The 22021-nt window shown below is 36.1% G+C and overlaps 1 protein-coding gene across 1 annotated transcript; it reads right to left on the reverse strand.

Moving 5' to 3' along the window:
• Window positions 1-15518: 15518 nt before the first annotated feature.
• LOC115700062 (uncharacterized) lies at window positions 15519-16103 on the reverse strand. The gene has a single exon (XM_030627617.2). The coding sequence runs from the start codon at window positions 16101-16103 to the stop codon at window positions 15519-15521; it is 585 nt and encodes a 194-aa protein (XP_030483477.2).
• Between the last annotated feature and the right edge of the window lie 5918 nt (window positions 16104-22021).

Consider the following 22021-nt stretch of genomic DNA (forward strand, 5'->3'; position numbering starts at 1 on the left):
CTCTCTTTCCTTTCATCACAAGCATTGAACCTTTTGTGATCCTTAGGCTCCCATTCAAGGACTTATAGCCATAACCTTCATCTTCCTAGGTTCCAAGTGATATCAAATTCCTCCTCAATTCTGGAATGTGCCTCACATTATGAAAAATCTTCACTTCACCATTGATTTGCCTTATAGCCACCTTACCAATTCCAATAACCCTGCAAGAAACATCATTACCCATTAGTACTCTACCACCATTATTGGTTTCTTAATGATCAAAGAAAGATTCTAAGTTGGGACACATATGATAAGTGCATCCTGAATCAAGGATCCACTCTCTATTGTTATTATTTTCTAAAATAGAAAATAATTCCCCATCTGAACTTCCATTTCCACTGCTCTCAGCCACGACTCCAAAGTCTTTTCTTTGATTTCCATGATCATTAGATTTTGAGTATTGATTCTGGAATCTGTTGCATCTCTTGTCATCGTAGTTGGATCTGAAACTAGATTGCGTCTTCAATTGACTGTAGAATCGTTTAATGTTGCCAATCTTTCCACATTGATAACATTGTCGATTGTCTTTGATCTTTGACTTTGATCTTGATGGCGACTGGTTGTTCATTGATGATCCTCTCTTTAGAATTCTTCCTCTTTCATGATAGGCTTCGTCTTTCCTAATCTCCTTCTCAAGTTGCAATTCAAAGTCCTTTGATTTTAATGCAGCGTGAATACCCTCCAGTGAGATTACATCCCTTCCATATTTGATTGCTGCTTTGACTTCTTGATATGTCATTGGTAATGATCTGAGCAATATGATTGCTTGGCTTTCTTCGTCTACCTTATGATTAATGTTAGCTAAACCTACAATTATTTCATTAAATTTATCAACATTATTATTTAAGGATAGAGAGGATTTCATTCTAAACCCATACAATCTTTCAAGAAGATTAATCTTGCTCGATATTGATTGTGCCATGTACAGCTGTTCTAGTTAGTTCCACAATCCTTTTCCGGTCTTTTCTTGGATTAACTTTCTTCTAACTCCATTGGACGAGTACATGATGATGGGGTAGTATGCCATCTCCTCTATCTCTGCAATTTCCTTTGGCTTCTTCTCAGCCAACAACTTTTTATCCCAAGTACATTTGCCACCTTTTGGTGAACAAGTATACCCTTCGAACTCTCTCGCTATAGTGCGAAATTCGTTGATCCATCGAACTTCTCTAGTTTGAACCTTGCCATCGACATTGTCCTTCAATCTGTGTTCTTGTAGATTTCCTTGATGAATTCTTGATGAGATCTTGGTGCGGAAGCAAGTGTTCTTTGAATCTCCCTTGATGATCAAACAACCAAGCTCTGATTTGTAGGAAATTTAGCTCTGATACATAGCAATTAACCTCTATAATTCTAACTTCAAGATCACACTTAAATAAAAAAAAGTTAAATCAAAACAAACAAATCAAGAACAAAAAACTAGAAAACACATTAAACTAGAAAAAAAATATAACAACAGATGAATCTAAATGGCTGTCAGACACAATAACACAGACTGGTTGTGATCCTAAGATCAATGTGAACTTGGTCATACTCCAGTTTGAAAGTATTGCGACCAACCTTTATTGATAATTAGAATAAGAGATATATATCAATCTCAGGAGCTACAAGAAAATAATCACACCAGGTCATCCATGGTGTAATCCCTCAACACACATTAACTCACTAACCCGAGCCAACATAATCAACAATGTTGCTCAATATAATTTCCCAATCTTAGCTATCTCTCTATCTCTCTTAGATATCTCTCTCCATTTCTCTCTCTAACTTCTCTCTTTACTGTATTGTGTCTGTCTACTTCTTCTTCTTGTGTTTGACTTGTTTTTCTCCCTTTGAAATGAGATGAGTAGTCCACTTTATATAGGCCAACAGACTTAATATGCAAACATTCCTCTAAGTTAGTTAAGAAATGATACCACACATAAGTTACATAAATTATAATATATATATAATTAAATAATTAAAAAATTGATATAAATTATATATATATATACATGCTTAAGGAAAACTTATGAAATAATACTAATATTTTATATAATATAATTTAATAATAAAATTATTTTAATAGAGAAAAATAATTTGGTTTCACTATCATTTGTATGGTAAGAGTTTTAAATATATACCATAATACATGAAATTAATGTATTAATAATTAGAAAGAGAAATATATTCAATAATAAACTCGCTTGCTCTTACATGTGATTTTGTTAATATAGATGATTGACTCATGAAGAATGCTAATTACAATCTCTTATTACAATTTTTTACAATTTCTTAATTAATTTCTATGTCTAAAATTACGTGCCGAAATATTTTTTTTTTCAATTTTTTTTTTCATTGCGGTATTCGTTATAGTTACAGTATTATCCCTGTAAATTTTTGAAAATTTCCAAATAGTTTACAGTACCGAAAACAGAGTTCCTGATATTCCACTTTACCATGCGCGTTCAAAAAACTTCAAACGTATTTTTGGCACTGTAAACTATTCGAAATTTTTCAAAAATTTACAACGATAATGTTGTAAACATAACAAACACCCCCGTGAAAAAAAATTGAAAAAAAATATTCTGACATGTGTTTTCAGGCGTGGAGATTGACTAAAAAGTTGTAACAGGAGGTTGACGGTAGCACTCCTTTGCTAATAATGATCAAGTGACTGACAGAAAAGAAGTTAGATGAGCCATAAATGCTAAGGAGGAAATGGTTGTATTTTATATTATATATGTGGAGCCTAATATATAGATTGTAATCGAGCTCTACAAATTTGCATATAGCTGGTATGAAAACTCATTTGTGGTCATAGGAAGCAGACTCAGGCTCTAAGTCATCGTGTCAAAATGTTTAAAAATTGCCCAAAGACATTGGTTTGGTTTGAAATTAATCTTGCTAGCGCAACAATCCATGAATAAGGATTTTGGGCCGCGTAAAGAAGATAGACGAGTAAACATTTCGAGAGAGAAAATGAAAAATAATTGACCAACAAATACTTTTTAGCCATGAATTTGCAGAGTTGTAACTTTCAGAGTTCAAAACATTCTTCATTAATATGAATAGGACTTGGTTTGATGAAAAAAGGAATAAATATGAATAGGACGTGAAGTCTTCCTCTTGTGGATTGCTTTTATCAATCCCTCGTTAACGCTCTAGAAAAGGAAATATAACCAAATCCTTTCCTTTCTAACATAAATGATCAACCTTTCACAATAATTTAAATACAAATATGGGATATATGTACACTAGTAGAGGATGGTAGATGTTTTTTAAGTATTTTATTTTTCATTCTTAAACATAGTTGTTTGGGTAATTTTAGTGTAAAATATCAAAAGGACTGACTTGTAAAATTGTCAAAGTTTAAGAATTAAGTTAGTAAATGTATTTGTTAAAAAAATTATGAAAATCATCAAATATAATAAATTAGTTAATAAAAATTATAAAAATATATTTACTATATATTATTTTTAAAAATATATATATAATAATTAAATTAAGTTATATAATTTTTTATTAGTATTGTATAGTATTATATTGTAACAAAAACGAAGAAATATATTAGATTATTAAATATATACAATAGTATTTAATATATTGTATCAATGAAAATTAATATATCGTAGTAATAAAATTATATACAATGAAAAAATATAACAATACTAAATTGATACCGAAAAAATATGTATACCACTATAATAATATGTATACATACTTGTTGCCCTATTTTTATCCCAATATACGCGGTAACTCCACAACTGGACACGTGGCAGCGAAACCTTAAAGACCTGGAGGTGCTCAAGAAAATCTTAAGTAGACAAGAATTCTGTGGACATAATCTGAAGGGTCCTCCTGGAGCTATGACTAGGTCCAGAGAGATCAACCTTTTGTTGATCTCTAGGAGCTGCGTAACATTCAGCTCGACCAGGCTAGGGTACTGGAGATGAACTATTCACTGCATTAAATGTACCATGGAGGAAACGTCTATGGCTGAATATGAAAAGACATGTCAGACACATTAAACCAATTCTTTGGCGATTATGCGTTAATCAAGTATGTAAGTGACGACTACATAATGAACTCATATCAATCAAGGATAAGGGCTTCTCTCATCTAAATCCTATGCATCCTACTAGGTAGAGGCGCATACCCAACTTTTCCAATTTGAGAACTTGTGCATAGCCAAGGTGGACGCTTGAGACAATAGAGGCATTTTTGCTCTCCTAAGACTTCTATAAATACCCCCAACCACATTTGTAACGTGGATAAAAAATAGAACAAAATATTCTCTGTAAAGAAACACCTCTATATTAAATACCAGAGACTCGTGGACTAAGGCTAATTAATGCCCCAACCACATAAAAATACTTGCATTTACTCTCTTCTAATCATTTTCACTACATTAATCATTTAGTTGCTGAAAATCTCGGTCAACATTTTAGTGCTTTCATTCAGAGTTGTAGAAGGTTTCACTTACAAAATAACAATATAAGAAGATTCAGAGTACAATAGTGGACACTAGAAACCATACACGCCAGCCTCATCCCCGCAAGCTTCTAGAGGACCATGGGATGAAGAAGCAGCTTCACAAGTAGACGTGAAAGTAAAAGAACAAGACAAAATGAATGATGTAGAGTATGAAGAAAACCATGAAGAGTATGACGCCTATGAGGACTGTAGTTACACTGAGTTACTGGCCCTAAGGTGAAAAGTTGCTGATGACGAGGTTGAGCTGGTAGTATAGAAAGAGAAAAACTGGAAGATGCAAGAGATAATGGTCGCCATGCAGAAGGCCATGGAAACAGTAGGCATTCACGTGCACCGAAAAGCTATGCCTCATGGACCAGACGAAACAAGATAAGAATCTTCACCAAGTACTTTAAGACGTAAAAATTGGGAGTCGAGCCCTATTTGATATCCCTTGGAAGGTTATCCAAAGAAAAATCCCTGATCTTTCCTAGGAAAGAAGAACAAGGCTCAGGATCCGCGAAAGGTCAACTACGATTTCCCAAAGGTAAAAGGTCCGTACAGGGGCAGGCTCCCTAGGGAGAGCAGTGGCCCTCAAGACTGGGAAGACCAAAAGAGTTTATCCGTACATCAATAGCCAAGGGAAAGAGGGAAGAAAAGTTATAAAACCCCATATTGATTTACGAAAGAAGTTTAATGATGGGCACGATGATCTTAGGAATCACTAAGTGAAAAAGAAATAAGCAATACAAGTTTTAAAGGGCGCTTTAAATGAGGGAATCTTGGCTGAACTCGGTATCCTCTGGAAAGATATAGCTAAAGATTCTCAAAGGAAAAAGGGTGATGATTTTGAGTCTGATTATGAAAACTGGGAGCCCTGCTCTAGAAACATTCTTCAAGCAGAGCCTACCAATAATTTTAAATGCCTGAAATGACGATGTACACAGGAGATACAGACGCCAATGACCACCCGTCTCGATTAAACCGGTAATGATAGTCATGAGGATCAACAATGACACAAAAATGTTTATGTTTTCAAGAAGCTAGAACCAAGATCCGTAGATTGTTACAATAAGCTATAAGTTAGCTTTCGAAGACAGTTAGTGGCAGCCAAGAAAATTAACCTCGAAGTAAGTGCTTTGACCAACATTAAGCAACTGCAAACTGAGACCTTGAAAAACTTCATAGAAAGATTCAAAGAAGAAGCCTCCATGACCAAACAAGTTGATGATGGACAACAATTGGCTCTACTCCAAGCTGGAATAAGGACCGAAACTCCAGTAGGTAGGAGACGCTAGCCTTCATGACTTTTAGAAGAGGGTTCAGAAGTACATAAACTTAGAAGAAGTGCAGATAATAGACTTTGGAGGATGTTATTCGATCGACGGACCAAGCTATATTCCAGGAACATAGTTTTCGCGAGCTACCCTCCCAGTTGCGCCGTAAACAAGTGAGGTACAATTTTTTGCAATACCAAGGTATACTCAAAACCTTTCTCTCGCTTTGGCTCAATCTAGTTTTACGGCGCCAGGGAGTAATCGAACCCACCAAGCGAATACACAATATCCTACCTAATTAGATTAGGCCACTTATATGAGTGGATCAAAGATAAACTACCGCACCTAAATGCTAGGCAAGTTGGAGCTTCGGCGCCTTAGGGAGTACCAGTGCAACTATCAAACGCCCAGGTAGGTTTAGGTGGTGTCCCCCATCAAAAGGCACATGGGCAGCCTTCAAGACCAAATGGACAGGTAGCTATGATCTCAGGGGGTTCGCATATAGGAGGGACCACAAGGAATGAGTTGAAGCATTATGCCAAGGCCTTAGATCATGACAGAGAGATATGGTAAGTTAGTCAGCTCTTAGGCCAAAGACCAAGACTCATGGATCAACCCATCACCTTCACGGAGGAAGATGCCAAGCAAGTATGTTTCGCACATCACGATTCTTTGGTCATTGTAACTCCTATTTCAAACAAAATTGTTGCCTAAATTTTAGTAGACAATGGAAGGTCAGTGAACCTTCTATTCTAAGAGGCTTTCATGGCAATTGGACTCACTAATCGAGACCTCTCCCCGAGCAGTTCACAACTCACACGGTTTAACGGGACTACCCTTGTTCCTATGGGGAAAGTGAGATTCCCCGTTACCCTATGTTTGGACACCCCACAAAGCACATTCAAATATTGTACGTTCGTGGTGGTATATTGTCCCACAACTTACAATGCTATTTCAAGCCGCCCAAATTTAGTCGACTTTGTAGCAGTAACTTCAATCAGGCACTTGTTTCTCAAATTTCCTACTCAGACAATGAGGATAAGAACAGTCCGTGGAAATCAAGGGGAAGCAAGACAGTGTTATAATGTGGTAGTGTAGCTGTCCATTTTTATGATCCATGGGACTGTGATAGCGTTCTCACAACGTCAAGATGAGTTGGATCATCGCATTGGTTCTAAAATTGCATTGGAGCACGTGGAAGACATCAAGGAAGTAAGAATTTATGATCAAGACCAAACCAAGGATATACACTAAGGAAAGGGATTAAGTCCAGACGAGAGAAGCAAAATTATCACTACCATTAAAGAATCAGCAGACGTATTTGCATGGTGTCATGGAGACTTGACTAGAATAAGCCCACATGTCATTACTCATTTCTCAACGTCAACCTAATCATGCCTCTGGTACAACAAAAGTGACAACCATTGAATCAGGTGAAATCAGACGCTTTGGAAAAGAAGGTGGATAAAATGCTCTCGAACATCTTTATCTTAGATGTATATTATCTAGAATGGTTGGCTAATCTTGTCCTGGTACCCAAGCCAAACAAAACATGGCATATATGTATCGACTTCACAGACTTGAACAAAGCTTATCCGAAAGATTGCTTCCCACTGCCCAAGATCGACCAGATAGTGGATGCCACCTCAAATTTAGAACTCTTGTCCTTCATGGATGCATATTCAGGATATAACCAAATCGAAATGCATGTCACAAACCAAGAGTGTACTACCTTTAGAACCGACAAGGGGGTCTACTATTACCTAGTCATGCCCTTCGAATTAAAGAATCCAAGAGCTACTTATTAGCGTATGGTAAACTGAATGTTCAAAAATCTCATGGAAAGGAATATGGAAGTCTACGTGGACAACATGCTGGTTAAATCTAAGACAAGCGTGGATCATGCGGAAGATCTCAAGGAATGTTTTGAAGTTGTCAGAAAGTATAAAATGAAGCTTAATCCCAAGAAGTTCACTTTTGGCGTCAAATCAAGGAAGTTTTTGGAATTTATAGTAAGTCAACAAGGAATAGAGTCAAACCCAACATAATACAAGCCTTATTAGATATGCCTTCCCAAAAATAACATAAAGACGTGCAAAGCCTGACAGCGAAGGTAGTTGACCTTAGTCGCTTCATCTCCCATTCCACTAATAAGTGCATTCCTTCCTTCAATATCTTGAAAAACTGCCAAAAATTTGAGTGCACGGAAGAGTGTGAGGAAGCATTCAAGAAATTGAAAGAGCACATGGCTGAACCACCGATTTTATCCAAACCTTTTCACAGGGAAGACTTGTACTTGTACCTCGCTGTCTATGAGAATGCAGTTAACATAGCATTGGTATGAGAAGAGGAAAAGATTTAGCACCCGGTGTACTACGTCAGCAAATGCATGATAGGAGTAGAAATTCGATACCCTTTGATAAAAAAATTAGCCTTCTGCCTCCTGATTGCATCAAGAAAGTTGAGGTCGTATTTCCAGGTAGATTCGATCAAAGTTTTCACAAACTACCCGCTGTGGCAGGTCCTACAGAAACTAGAAGCCTCCGAAAGACTTCTCAAGTGGGCAATGGACTTCAGCCAGTTTAACATACATTACATACCCCAGGTCTCGATCAAAGGCCATGCCCGCGAAGATTTTATAGTCAACTGCAAGGAAACAGAAGCCAATGCAATTGTGCTAGATCTGGATACACCTGCGTGGAAAGTTTATGTCGATGGGGCATTAAATGAGCATGGATCTAGAGCTAGAGTAGCAATGATATCCCCTAACGGACCGAGACTCTTGGCCGGCGTGAGGTTTGCATTTCCTGCCTCCAACAATGAGGTTGAGTATGAATCCTTGCTTGCTAGATTTAACATGCACGCGCAATCTTCCTTAAAAAAGAAATGAACAACAAACTATTACACTTTGCTTAATCGTACAGAAAAGTCAAGAGAAAGAGAAACTTACATGATGAAGGCAATGCAGAAGTGGAAGTCGTCGTACAACGATAGAAGTTCGCCTAGCAATGGCGGAGGAAAAGTAAGAGGAAGTTGGAGGAGTTAGGAATTTTGTTAAAAGGGGTGGTAAAGCCTAGAAATGGAAACACAGTGAGTAAAAAACCCAGTCACATGAGGTATAAGCTTTTATAGGTCCTTCATGGTAAATGCCAGAACTAATCAAGTGCAATCTAATTGTGAGGGTTCAAAACGATTCGAGTTTCAGTGATCCAACAGTCAGGATAAAATTGCAACATGAAAGGAAAAGAGCGATTGAAACGCTTGATTACCTCTCTAACCACTGCATTAATGAAAGGGTCTATCAAATAGGTGGGAATTGAATCGTTGCCTGCCAAAAATGAGGCAGAAGGATTATAAATAATAAATGTCCCACGTGTACGCAGGATATTTTCCACGTGACTCCCTGAAACCAGAAACAAGATACAAGTCGCATTTACAAAATTTTAAATAAGAGTTGGGGGTAAATATTGCCTTATTTTTATCCCTATATACGTGGCAACTCCATGACTGGACACGTGTCAGCTAAAGCTTAAAGACCAGAAGGTGCTCAAGAAAATCTTAAGAAGGCATGATTTTTGTGGACATAATCTATAGGTTCTTCGTGTAACTATGCTAGGTCTGGAGGGATCAACCTTTTGTTCATCTTCGGAAGCTAGGTAACATCTAGCTTGACCGAGCCTACGGTACTGGAGATGAAATATTCACCGACATTAAAAGCAGCATGGAGGAAACGTCTACGGACGAATATGAAAAGACATGTCAGACACATTAAACCCATTCATTGACGATTACGCGTTAATCAAGGATGTAAGTCACAACTACATAATAAAATGTCATTTCAATCAAGGATAAGTTCTTTTCTCACTTAAACCCTATGCATCCTACTAGGTAGGGGCACATACCCTACTTTACAAATTTTGGAACTTGTGCATAGCCAAGGTGGACGCTTGAGACAATAGAGGCATTTTTCCTCTCCTAAAACTGCTATAAATAACCCTAACCACATTTGTAACAGGACTTTGAAAAATAATACAGACCATCCATTTCAGCTTAGATACAAAATCAGTTTCATTAGAAGATTAAAGAGTAGAAAAAGACTAAACTAATAACGACTTTCTTCCTCAACAATACCATCCTCATCTACTAGCATCAAACTGAGTTCCTGGAATGGGAGAAAATAAAGGATGAGCTTATAAAGCCCAGTAGAAAAAAAAAACTAACATCAAAGAATCTCTTGGTTTAATAAAATTCCTGCATGGTTAGCTTTGTAAAAAATAAGATATCTCATCACCCGTATCAAAATGTATAAACAAATTGAGAGACCACAAAGAATCACAAAATCAAGCATCAAATGCATATCACACCATCCACTAGACCCCTAGCTCTCAATACCAATCATAGAAAATGACATCCAAAACTGGGGAGTCGCACCTGATATCAACCACATCATACTAGGGCTCGGATTTAATTCATCCCTGTACAGATTCTAGGTCTTTCACCTACAGGTGAGTGCACACCTGATCTACCTATGATGACACAGAGACTAGGTCGTGAAACAACAATATGCACCAAACATGATCAACATGGCTCTCATCAGTATAACCAAAGTAGACAATTATTAAGAATAACAAAAGAACATATTCCTTTTTATTTTTTAGAAAATTTAGTAGCATAACGGCTGTATTTTCATAAAACCAAAAATCATAATCTGCATAAATATTTGTACACAAAAATATATTTGGCACTCAGTGCCCTAGAATAGTCAAGAAAAATATGCAGATTAAGTTTTTAATTTTTCAAACAATTTGCAAATCATAAAAATTTAGAATATGTCTAATGTTATACAACAGATATAAAAATTAAGTCCAATAATCAAGTTGAGTCTCTACCTCTCCCAAGTCGTTAAACTTTGTCCAAAAGACGATCTTAAGCTCTCAAGTCCCGAGCTCCAATTGTTTAGTACAATTACTCTCCCCTATACCATCAAATGGTTAAATAATTATCATCATCACATTCTACATTCAAAATCGAGTCAAACGACCTATAATATGACTATATTTTAAAATTTGGGGTTTTGAAGCCTCACCTAAGCGGTGCACATTAATAATTAGTGGTGATAAAAATCGGTGTTCCAGAAATGTTGCCAAAAATAAGGGTTTATCAAAATGACCACCTCAACTAGTAGATGACACCAATGCCAACTGTTTGTAAAAACGGTACATGATATCACCAGAAAGTCGCCGGAAAGGGGCGGAGCTATAAAAATACATTGAAAAAAGTAGCGAGGTGGGTGAAATGCTTTAGTGAAGGTTGTTCTCCTTGACGAGCTGAGTTTAGTGGTAAAGACGGCTCGTCAAATGGACACCAAATGTGACCAAAAATTTCGTTCAAAGTTTGAACCCCAAAACTTTGACTTGCAATCCCGAGCTAACGGCGGCAAAAGGAGCAGCGCCGCCTGGTGGGTAAGGTGGCCGGTACTTGGGGTTTTGTTTCGTCCAGCGCATGGGATTAGGCAGTGGCTGGAGATGGGTCGCCAGAGAGTGGTGGTAATGGTGGTTTGTGGGTTTCCTTTTTGTATTTTAAAGAGAGAGAGAGAGAGAGAGAGAGAGAGAGAGAGAGAGAGAGAGAGAGAGAGAGAGAGAGAGAGAGAGAGAGAGAGAGAGAGATACACATATATATACAGAGGCGATATGAAAGGAGGGGTCTGCTTTGATTTTTTTTATACATATATATATTATATTATATATTTATCATTATATACATATTTCACTTTTGACTCAGTCAACTAAGTCCTTACATTCTCCCCTCCTTAAAGAGATTTAATCCCAAAATTTCAAATCACAATCTCAAGTTGAAAATTAAACAAGTGAAGATACTTCATATGCATCTCAAACACTAACTCTTAAGTAGCCTCGTCTTCTCTGTGGTTTTTCCATAAGACCTTGACCACTGGAATCTCTCTGTTTCTTAAAACTTTTAGCTCTCTCGCCAAGATTTTGACAGGTTGTTCTGAAGAAGTCACATCATCCTGAAGAGTGATAGCCTCATACTTAATGACATGTGATGGATCTGGAGTATAGTTTCTCAACATAAACACATGGAACGCATTATGAACATGTTCCAACTGTCTTGGTAAGTTTAATCGGTAAGCGACCTCCCCAATCCTATCAATAACCTCAAAAGGTCCAATATACCTTGGGGCTAGCTACCCTTCACCCCAAATCTCGTTACGCCACGCATAGGAGTAACTTTCAAGAAGACATAATCACCAACATCAAACTCAACTTCCCGTCGATGGAGATCGACATAGCTTTTCTGATGACTCTGAACAACCTTAAGTCTTTCTTGGATTCCCTTAATCTTTGCAGTGGTCCTAGTGATAATCTGGGGTCCAATAATGACATGATCATCTGGTTCTTCCCAACACAATGGCAATCTGCATGGTCTCCCATATAAGGCCTCATAAGGAGCCATGCCTATATTGGCTTGGTACCTATTGTTGTATGCGAATTCCACTAGTGACAAGTGTTCTCCCCAGCTACCTCTAAAATCCAAAACACAAGAGTGAAGCAGGTCTTCTAAAATCTGTATGGTCCTCTTAGACTGTCCATCTATCTGTGGATGATGGGCAGTACTTAAGTGAAGTTCAATTCCATAGGCTTGTTGCAAGGCCTTCCAAAATCTTGATGCAAATCGAGGATCTCTATCAGAAACAATGCTTGAAGGTTCTCCATGTAGTCGAACTATATTGTCTACATAAAGTCGAGCTAGCCTAGTCATTGTAATCCTTTTTGATTGGAATAAAATGAGCAGACTTAGTCAAACGATCAACAATCACGCAAATAGGGTCATGCTTCAAAAATGTCAATGGAAATCCGATAACAAAGTCTATCGTAATCTTGTCCCACTTCCACTCTTGTATAGCCAAAGTTTGAAGTAAACCTGAGGGTCTCTAATGCTCAGCCTTAACTTACTGACGAACTATACACTTAGCTACAAAGCTAGCCACATCTTTTTTCATACCTTCCCACCAATATTATCTCTTCAAATCTTGGTACATCTTTGTACTACCAGGATGTACAGCAAACATCGATCTATGGGCCTCCATGAAAATGGACTCCTTAAGATTAGGAATATATGTAACAACTAGTCTTCCCATATGGTATAGGTATCCTTCATTATTAACAGTCCACCCATCTAGTTGCTCACCATCTTGGATTGGGTACCAAATAAGTCTTAGCTTTCCATCTTGCCACTGATGTTGCTTAACTTGTTAAAGTAGTACTGGTGTAGCCATTATGTTAGAGATACAAGCTACTTTGTCCCCTTCATAGTATTGCAAGTTATAATCACCCATTGTGATTGTCCTTTTACAGTCCTCAAGAGCCAAACATGCCAAGGTACCATGAGGCTTTCTACTTAGTGCATCGGCTACTACATTAGCTTTCCCAGTGTTGTACTGCAAAGTAAAATCATAGTCTTCCATATACTCAACCCATCTTCTTTGCCTCAAGTTCAAGTCCCTTTGAGTATAAAGATACTTCAAGCTCTTATGATCTGAGTATAACTCAAACTTTACGCAATACAAATAACATATCCTAATTTTCAAGAAAAAGATTACCGCAACAAGTTCTAAGTCATGAGTACGGTAATTCTTCTCATGTGGTTTGAATTGTCGAGAAGCATAGGCAACCACCTTGCCATTTTGTATGCGGACACCTCCCAAACTAGTACCTAAAGCAACAGTAAATACCTCATATGGTTCCTCACTATTAGGAACAGTGAGAACAGGCACCGAAGTTAATCTTCCATTCAATTCTCTAAAAGCTTCTTCACAACTATCATCCCACATAAACTTTACTTCTTTTCTTGTTAACTTTGTCAAAGGCATAGAAATCTGAGAGAAATTCTCCACAAAGCGACAATAGTAGCTTGCCAACCCAAGAAAACTTCAAACTTTAGTGACATTCTTTGGTCTTTCCCACTTTAGAATAGAGTCTATCTTCGGAGGATCAACAATGATACCATCTTGAGAAATTACATGGCCCAAGAACTTGACTTCAGTCATCCAAAAGTCACACTTCTCTTTCTTAGCATAGAATTGATGATCTCTCAATGTCTGTAATACTATTGTCAAGTGTTTAACACGATCCTCACGTATCTTAGAATACACCAAGATATCATCAATGAATACTACTACAAACTTATCCAAGAAATTTCTAAAGACTCTATTCGTGAGATCCATAAATGCAGCAGGTGCATTTGTTAACCTAAATGGCATTACCAAAAACTCAAAGTGTCCATAACATGTCCTGAAAGTAGTCTTAGGGATATCTTCTTACCTAATCCTCAATTGATGGTAGCCTGATCTCTAGTCAATCTTTGAAAAGAACTTTGAACCACAAAGCTGATCAAATAATTCATCAATCCTTGGTATAGGATATTTGTTTTTAATTGTCATATGATTCAACTTTCTATAGTAAACACAAAGTCGCAAAGTCCCATCAGCTTTCTTGGGAAACAAGACTAGAGCTCCCCATGGAGAAGTACCATGTCTGATGTAACCCTTATCCATTAACACTCCTAATTGTTTTTTCAATTCAACCAACTCTGAAGGTGCCATGTGGTAAGCCGCAATAAAAACTGATTGACCTTCGAGAATCAAATTAATGCAAAACTCGATCTCCCTATCAGGTGGTAACCCTAGTAAATCCTCTGGAAACACATCCGAAAAACAACTAACCACTGATATCCAATGGAACAGGTCTAAATCCCTAGACTCATCATCGATCGCAAACAAATTCCCATAACACTCTAAGTTTCTCTTTCCACCTAAGCATGCCCTTAAGATAGGATTTTGTCTCACTGCGCTCATTTTGGCTCGATAAACAATCAAATCACCACTAAGAGTCACTCTTTTGCGTGAACAATCCACAATAGCTTGGTATTTAGACAACTAATCCATACGAAGAATTACATCAAATTGCCCCATAGGCACCACTAATAAGTTTCCAGATAACTTGTGTCCCTCGAACACAATACAAAGTGACCTACAAATGGTGGATACCTTACCGTTTCCCCCCATAGGTACACTCAAATGTAATGCAGGACTAAAAGTTTCCCAACTCAATCCCAACATACTAGAAAACATCAAAGATATAAAGGAATGTGCTGCACCAGTATCAACCAACACATGAGCCCAAGAGTGTTAGATAAGAACCATACCATCAACAACTCCCTTGTCAGCACCGCCCTGTACATCATCAACCCCAAGAGCATAGGCTTGAGCGGAAGAATTTGTTTTTGCCTTTCCCTTTCCTTGACTAGGATGGCTTGTACTTGCACCAGACCCTCCACCTTGATTGTACCCTCTTTGACTCCCACTAGGAGCAGGAGTTTGGAAACATTGTGAGTACCCCATGTTTAACCCTGAATCTTGTGGCCTAAACTGATGTAGATACTGAGACTGATGGCCCAATTGGGGTGTAAAACCATAGGATGAAGACTGAGATTGGTTTCTCCTGGGCTGTCCGTGAAAAGGAGTCGACTCTACATAGCTCCTTATGGGTCCTCCGTGAGATGCTTGATATCTTTGTTGTCGTTGTGGGCATTCTTTCTTATTATGTCCTTGTTGACCACAACTGAAACACACGTATGATCCACTACGAGTCATTCCAAACGACCCACTACTAGTGCTACCCCCACTAAATTGTTGTCTTTGGGACCACCGTCCTTGATTCTTCTTGGTCATCTTTCGGTCATTTTCTTTTCCTCTGCTTGTGTTCTTCTTCTCATTTCTACATGAGCCTTAGTTCGCAAGACTGCTGTCACACACTCAGTCCGGTTGTTAAAGGTCAAAGGGGATATTGGGCCACGTATCGCAGGCCTTAAACGACGCATGAACTGTTCAATCACCAAAGGTTGGTCAACAACAATAGGATATGCATAAGAGGATAGCTCTACAAACTTCATGTAAAATTCATTCAAAGTCATATCCCCTTGTCTTAAACCATCCAATACTCCAATAAGAACCCTCCTGTGAGATGGACTAAAATATTGTTCCCTGAAAACTTCGTCAAAATTTTGCCAGGTCATCCCATCAGTTTCCATTGTCCTGGGCAAGGTCTCCCACCAATTTGCTACACCACCCTCTAACTTGGACACAACAAAAGTAACTTCATATTCCTCAGGTGTTCCTATTGTGTTGAAATTTTTCTTTATCTGCCTCAACCACCTTTCAGCTACCATGGGATCTTGTCCACCCTCAAACTCAGGCACTTGGATCTGATGAAAGATTTGAAAATGATGACTCTGTCGAGCGGCAGGATCCATCTGTTGAGCGGGAACTGCTCTTAAGGCTTTTAGAAGGGCGTTCACAGGGAATTCAGATTGTGGAGGTTGGACATTAGTTTGAGGGACATCTTCTCTAACTGTTCTCCTTGTCTTCCTTCCTTTGGAGGCATTTTCTTAGGTTTGAGGACCAAAAACTAACCAGGTAGTGAGGATTGGATGCTAATATTATAAATATATCTTATACATATAAATACCAAGATAATTATTACTATTATTATTTAAAATAAATCTAAACTATTTGGTGACACAATCCGAGGTAATTAAATCAAGTGTTGTGAAACCATTTTTCTGTCACGATCCGAGCCCTAGACAGTGGCAGATGTGTAATATTCATAACTTGGGTGGTCAAAGGTCACACTTTGACTCTTGTAAGAAATAAAGCTTGTAAATGATCCTTTAATTTATATTACAAAATACTTATTTAAAAGTAATGGATTAAATCCTATATTAATAAGAAAATATTAGTAACAAAATCAGGACCATTCATCAATATAAAAGAATAATAATATCTCCACAGTTATGTAGTCACAAAATAGATAGATTTAGTAAGTCAATAAAATACCAAAATAATACCTAGCATCCATCATTCCTCATTTCTAACTAGTACATAGCTAATTTAAGTCATCCAGACCATCAATTTCAGCCTAAATAAAAAATCAGTTTCATTAGAAGATTAAAGAGTAGAATAAGGCTAAACTAATAACGACTTTCTTCCTCAACGGTACAATCCTCATCCACTGCATCAAACTGAGTTCCTGGAATGGGAGAAAATAGGGGGGGGTGAGCTTATAAAGCCCAGTAGAAAAACTACTAACATCAAAGGACCTCTTGGTTTAAAAAATTTCTTTCATGGTTAGCTTTGTAAAAAATAAGATATCTCATCACCAGTATCAAAATGTATAAATAAAATAGAGAGACCACAAAGAATCACAAAATCAAACGTTAAATGCATATCACACCCTCCACTAGACCCCTAGCTCTCAATACCAATCATAGAAAATGGCATCCAAAACCGGGGAGTTGCACCTGATATCCACCATAATACCGGGGCTCGGATTTAATTCACTCCCTATACAGATTCTAGGCCTTTCACCTACAAGTGAGTGCACACCTGATCTACCTATGATGACACAGAGACTAGGCCGTAAAACAACAATATGCATTGAACATGATCAACATCGCTCTCATCAGTATAACCAAAGTAGACAATTATTAAGAATAACAAAAGAATATATTCCTTTCTATTTTCTAGAAAATTTGGTAGCATAACGGCTGTATTTTGAATAAACCCAAAAATCATAACCTTTATAAATATTTGTACACAAAAATATATGTGGCACTCAATGCCGCAGAACAGTCCAAAAAATTATGCAGATTAAGTTTTTAATTTTTCAAACAATTTTGTAAATCATAAACATTTTGAATATGTCTAATTTATACAACACATATAAAAATCATGTCCAATAATCAAGTTGAGTCCCTACCTCTCCCAAGTCGTTAAACTTTGTCCAAAAGACTATTTAAGCTCTCAAGTCTCGAGCTCCCATTGTTTAGTCAAATCTTAGATATTACTCTCACCTATACCATCAGATGGTTAAATAATTATCATCATCGCATTCTACATTCAAAACCGAGTCCATCGACATATAATATGACTATATTTATAATTTTTGGTTCCAAAGGCTCACCTAAGCGGTGCACATTAACTATCGGTGGCGGTAAGAATCGGTGTACCAGAAATATTATCAAAAATAGGAGTAGTGTATATCAAAACGACCATCTCGACGAGTACATCACACTCATGCCAACAGTTTGTCAAAACGGTACACGATATCGCCGGAAAGTCGCTGGAAAGGGGCAGAGCTATAAAATTGTCACTGGAAAAAATAGGGAGCTGGGCAAAATGGTTTATTGTAGGTTGTTCTCCTCGACGAGCTAAGTTTAGTGGTGAAGACGACTCATCAAATGGACACTAGAGGTGACTGGAAAATCCGTTCGAAGTTTGAACCCCCAACTTTGACTTGTGATCCCGAGCTAACAGCGGCGAAAGGAGCGGCGCCGCTTGGGAGGTGAGGTCACCGACACCTGGGGTTTTGTTTTATCAGGCCCGTTGGGCTGGGCAGTGGTCGGAGATGGGTCGCCGGAGAGTGGTGGTGATGGTGGTTTGTGGGTTTCCTTTTTGTATTTTGTAGAGAGAGAAAATGACAGATATATAGAGAGATGATATGAAAAGGGGGTCTCCTTTGATTTTTTTTATACATAGACATATATTATATTATTTATTTATTATTATATATATGTTTCACTTTTGATTCCGTCAAGTGAGTCTTTACATATAATGTGAACAAAAGTACAATAGAAAATAGAACTTAAATATTATTTAAAAAAATAATATACCGTGTAAGAAAAAATAATTATACCATTCACCAAAATATATACACTAACAAAAATAATAATAAAAAAAATATATTACTAATATATACATATATGTATACTATACTAACAAAATTATATACCACAATTAAAATATATATACCATGACCATAAAATTATATACTACCATTGTATATAATAAAATAGAAACTAATTAAATATTATTTATAATAAATACTTTTGATTTAATTAAAATAAATAAAAATAATAATTTAATATATGTTGCATGCCAATAAAATTATATACATATATTAAAATAATTTTACTATGCTAATAAATTTATGTACCACTATTATACATAGTAATATAAAAAATAAATATCATCTAAGAATGATAATATACCATACAACAAAACAAAAATATACTGTACAATAAAATATATATTCCAACAACCCACAACAACTCATAAAAAATTAGAAAAAACGACATAACTTTCAAATAAAAAATATTTTAACAAAACTAGTATAAATATACCATAAAATTTAAGTAACTTGCTTCTAACTGTAAAAAAAATTTCATTTCAAAAACAAAATATGAAAAAAAAATGATTATTTTTTTTTATGTGGCAAAAATAATATCAATAATAAATAGTCTAAAAGGGTCATTTCTCAAAAAGTTTTGAAATAAGGACATTTACTAACATATACTTATGATTTTGGGCAATTTACTATAATTTCCTATATCAAAATCATCTAAGAACTTGTACAATTAATTTGGGCCTAGATCGCACCGTTTGATATAAAATAAAAATTTACACCAAATACTAATTTTTTTTTCTAAACATTACATTTATACTTTCACAAGAAATTTTTTATATTTATACTTTTTCTACTTTATTTTTTTTACTATTTCTTAGATAATAAAGTTTCAAAAAAAAAAAAAAGATTTCTCTTCTTTATATTTTCTTAGTCAGTTTTGGCTAATTTTTAAAAAAATTATTTGCTAATCTGTCATTTTTCTTTCTTTCTATTCTCTCTCTACTTCTCTTTTTTATTTTTTTTCCATCTCTCTCTCTCTCTCTCTCTCTCTCTCTCTCTCTCTCTCTCTCTCTCTCTCTCTCTCTCTCTTATTTTTTCTCAAACTAATTATTTTTATCTTTGTTTATATAAATATTTATATTTATATAATAAGTATACATTTTTATATCTCATTTTTCGACACTCTATTTTTCTCTTAAAAAAATTTAAAAGCGCTCCTATATTTTTCTACCTTTTATATGATTAATAAAAATAGTATATTTTGTTTCACGTTTTGTAGTTTATATATTCAGAATTAATTTATGAATGATTTGTATTTTTAATATGACTAATTTCTTATTATTTTTCTGTTGATATAGTTGTCTTTTTATTATTTTATGGTTGTTTTTATGTTGTTGTTGATATATTCTATAGTTTTTTTAAAGTATTTTTTGTACAGTCGTTGTTTAGTTTATGTGTATTTTTATCGTGTACATTTTTAGTTTATTTAAGATAATATTTTCGTTGTATATATGTGCATTTATTTTGTTATTTTTATGTAGTGTTTTAATTGTTTTTCAATTTATAGTTGTCTTTTAACCATCACTAACTCAATAGGAAAAGAGAACGAAACGTTATAACAATAAATTCTATGAAAAAAAAATAATGTTAATAGTACAAAAGTTATCAAAATGTAACGTCGCCGCTTCAAGCTTCCATTGGGTCCTTACACCCATAGAATAATGTCTCTTATACACGAGTACGCCACTCTGGCTGCATCCTGTACTGATGACTGACCCTACAAACCAACACGAGTGTTTCCAGCGTGCTCTGTCCTCACTCGCACACTTTCTGAGAAAACTACCCAAGAGGTCACCCATTCTAAAATTACTCCAAGTCAAGCACGCTTAACTGTGAAGTTCTTTTGTGATGGGCTACCGAAAAATAAGATGCACATTCTTGATATAAGTAGTACCAATCAATCCATTTCAGTCATTTTCAACGGTATAGTCCCATACTTACACAGCCTCAAATTAATAATACTTGACCTTACCCAGGCAATGTGGGGGTTGCATAGCTTACCCGCTATTTCCCCTTACGGATCACGGGACTACTGACTGTCACAATCACCCCCCTTACGGGGTCCAACGTCCTCGTCGACCACACTTTCGGCTGGGTCAAAGCTCTGATACCATTTGTAACATCTCCGCTTCAAGCCTCCATTGGGTCCTTACACCCACAGAATAATGTCTCTTATACTAGAGCACGTCACTCTGGCTGCTTCCTGGACTGACGACTGACCCTACAAACAAACACGAGTGTTTCCAGCGTGCTTTGTCCTCACTCGCACACTTCCTGGGAAAACTTCGCAAGAGATCACCCATCCTAAAATTACTCTAGGTCAAGCACACTTAACTGTGGAGTTCTTTTGTGATGGGCTACCGAAAAACAAGATGCACCTTGTTGATATAATAGTACCAATCAATCCATTTAAGCCCTCTTCAACGGTGTAGTCCCATACCTACATAGCCTTAGAATCATCACACTTGACCTTACCCAGGTGATGTAGGATTGCACAGCTTATTTGGTATTTCCTCTTACGGATCACGGGACTATTGACTGTCACACAAAACTAAGTAAAAAAAAATTGTAATACAAAAACATATTGAGGACTTGATATTATTTTACTTATTGTAATTAGGTCAATGCTTTATTATTTTTCTATTGCTTTGTAGTTATATTTGTGTTATTTTATAGTTGTTTTCATATTGTTTGTTAAGTTGTTCTAGAGTTTTTTTTAGTTGTTTATGACTTTTTTTTTTGTATTTTAGTGAAACACAATATATGTATATTTTTGAAAATTTAAAACACTATTTTTCAATGTTTTTTTTTTCTTGAAGGAACTATTTTTCCAATGTTCGTACAATACAATGTTAAAAACACTGTATCATAGTATTTTTATAAATTTTCCCTCTAATTTTTTTGAATGTTCCCTTATTTTTATGGTGTTCAAATGTTCGATATTTTACATTATTACATACTACATAAGAAAATGATAAAATAGATTTAAGATTGGACAAGTCAATTATAATATAAGGTCCAGGTTGTATATAGTTTTCAAATCATGAAATAGATTTATATATATTTTATGATAGCATCTTGATACTGTAGGTTTGTAGCATACTAAAATAAGCCTTTAAAGGGGAGGCATTGCAAATCCTACTAATTGTTAAGAAAATTGATTACTTGCTCCTTAATGTTAATCCCCTATTTTAGTGTTTAATAATGACTATTTTATTATTTTTAAGGGTTGTAAGAATTGTGTTATGTGTGTTTCCTTTGGCTCCAATATTAGGGCCACTTGTGACATTATAATTGGTCTTTATATTCCCTTTGCAGACTATAAATAGAAAATGTTTAGCCTCAGCCTTCTTGAGCTGAGAATTATCAAAACTATTTTTTGAATACTTTAACTTGGAATCAGAGCAAGCAGTAGGCCCGGGCCAA

Source organism: Cannabis sativa, chromosome 8 (genome assembly GCF_029168945.1).
Source record: "Cannabis sativa cultivar Pink pepper isolate KNU-18-1 chromosome 8, ASM2916894v1, whole genome shotgun sequence".
Taxonomy (NCBI): domain Eukaryota; kingdom Viridiplantae; phylum Streptophyta; class Magnoliopsida; order Rosales; family Cannabaceae; genus Cannabis; species Cannabis sativa.

What these genes read in the sequence shown, in the direction of transcription:
- LOC115700062 (XM_030627617.2), bottom strand. Translation starts at nt 16,103, where the DNA reads ATGGATCCTGCCGCTCGACAGAGTCATCATTTTCAAATCTTTCATCAG.